The sequence below is a fragment of the Penaeus vannamei genome, chromosome 6 (genome assembly GCF_042767895.1).
Source record: "Penaeus vannamei isolate JL-2024 chromosome 6, ASM4276789v1, whole genome shotgun sequence".
NCBI classification, from domain to species: Eukaryota; Metazoa; Arthropoda; class Malacostraca; order Decapoda; family Penaeidae; genus Penaeus; species Penaeus vannamei.
The window spans coordinates 29,900,864-29,903,094 of NC_091554.1; the positions used below are offsets into that span (position 1 = coordinate 29,900,864).

General features: G+C 52.4%; 1 protein-coding gene across 1 annotated transcript in view; it reads right to left on the minus strand.

The window, feature by feature from the left end:
* LOC113817705 (uncharacterized) overlaps positions 1-2,231 on the minus strand; it is a 4,852-nt gene that overhangs the window by 608 nt on the left and 2,013 nt on the right. The window contains exon 2 of the mRNA XM_027369783.2: positions 1-699. This exon is cut by the window's left edge and continues 608 nt beyond it. Coding sequence (XP_027225584.2) covers positions 1-698 — 698 coding nt within the window. The 5' untranslated portion in view covers position 699. The remainder of the gene's footprint in view (positions 700-2,231) is intronic.

A 2,231-nucleotide genomic window follows, 5' to 3' on the forward strand; every position in this document is an offset into this window, starting at 1 on the left:
GGAACAGTCTGCGTGATGTACTCAGTCCTGACGAAGGTCCTTGTAAGAACGACGTCCTGACCAGGTATGAAAGCCGTCGAGTAAACGGTGCTGAGGAGTGTGCTGTCTATCGTGCGAGTCTGACCTCCCGCCTGCACTGTACTGGCGATGGTTTGGGTTTGATATACGGTTCTGATTACCTGCTGAGGTACAGCTACAGTGGAGACGACGTTCCTCACGATGGTTGACGGAACTTGCTGGTACTGCGTCTGAAACTGCGTCTGGAACTGCACCTGGGTCATCACCTGCTCCTGAGTTCGGGTCACGTAGTTCGTCTGACCTGGAAGAGTCACATACTCGGTGCGAACGTTCCCCTGAGTTTGTGTCACGAAATTAGTCTGGTACTGGATTTGCGGCACCACCTGGGTATCGACGACCTCTGAAAAGACAGTCGAATACACCTGCTGAACGCTGTACTGGGTCTGGGTCACATACTGTGGGTTGTTGTTGTAAATGGTGGAAGGAACAACTACGGTGGAGTAACGGACTTGAGTCTGATAAACGGTGGAGGGCTGGCAACCCCCGGGCGTGGGCACCGGAGGCAGGTATCCCCCGGAGGGCTGTAGATTGATCCCTTGGCCGAGAAGACTTCGAGGCAGCCGGTCGGCGTCCGTCTCGACGCCGCTGGCCGCCAGCAGGAACGCCAGAGTCAGCCACATCCTGCCAGGAAAAAAACAAATATAAAAGAAGCGAGACTACTGCACTAGTGACGCAACCACTTTCGCTAGCATCATTACTGTTGTCATAATTAACCGAAAATTTATTCATATGCTTATTATTATTATCATATATATAATTAGTGAAATATCAAGGAACCTCATATAAACAAAACGCATCCATCGCCATCAACTGACTATATCAACTATTCTATACTTACATCTTCTGCGGAACGCTGATATCCAATTTTCTTGAGGATAAAGAGACAAACAAGAATTACAACATTATTAAAACTTTAATGAACAATAATAAAATAAAATTAGGTAAAATTAGGATATATACACACGCAACACAGAGAGCACTTTGTTGTGTCACAAAGAGGACAAAATAATTTACTTCGGATTGAGACGACAACCATAATGTGCGGATGTGTTTGTGTTTTAATACATTGCTTTTATCCCACGGACAGCGGATTCCTCGGAGAGTTGTAATTATATCCGCCTTGACCGCCGAAGGATCCACCACCAGTTTGCCCGCCAAAGCCGGTGCCGCCTACTCCACCAAATCCACTTCCGCCTACTCCACCAAATCCACTTCCGCCTACTCCACCAAATCCACTTCCGCTTGATCCACCAAACCCGCTTCCACCTACACCAAATCCACCTCCACTTGATCCGCCAAATCCACCTCCACTTGACCCACCAAATCCACCTCCACTTGATCCGCCAAATCCACCTCCACTTGACCCACCAAATCCACCTCCACTTGATCCGCCAAATCCACCTCCACTTGACCCACCAAATCCACCTCCACTTGATCCGCCAAATCCACCTCCACTTGACCCACCAAATCCACCTCCACTTGATCCGCCAAATCCACCTCCACTTGACCCACCAAATCCACCTCCACTTGATCCGCCAAATCCACCTCCACTTGACCCACCAAATCCACCTCCACTTGATCCGCCAAATCCACCTCCACTTGACCCACCAAATCCACCTCCACTTGATCCGCCAAATCCACCTCCACTTGACCCACCAAATCCACCTCCACTTGATCCGCCAAATCCACCTCCACTTGACCCACCAAAGCCACCTCCCCCTGCTCCGCCAACCCCACCTCCAGCCTGGCCACAGGAAGCGGTCACTGTTCTTGTGACAGTCACCTGCTGAGGGCTACCGACCGTCTGGAATGTGACCTCCTGTCGCACCGAAGTCTGGACGACCTCGCTGGTGATGACCCGGTCCTGACCCGGAGCCTGCACCACGGACGTCTGGGTCTGCTCTCGGGTCTGCACCACCGCGGGACCTGTTCTGAAGTTCGTGCTCGTCACCGTCTGCACCTGCGTGAAGGGCTGGAATCGGGTCTCGAAGCGCGTGGTGAAGATGGTGGTTGGGACCACCTGGGTGCGAACGACCTCCTGGGGCACCACCTGGGTCTGGACGCGGGTCTGCGTGGCGTAGTTGGTTCGCGTAACGACCTGCTCTCGGGTGACGACGACGTTCGAGAAGCGCGTGGTCACGTCCGTGTACGGG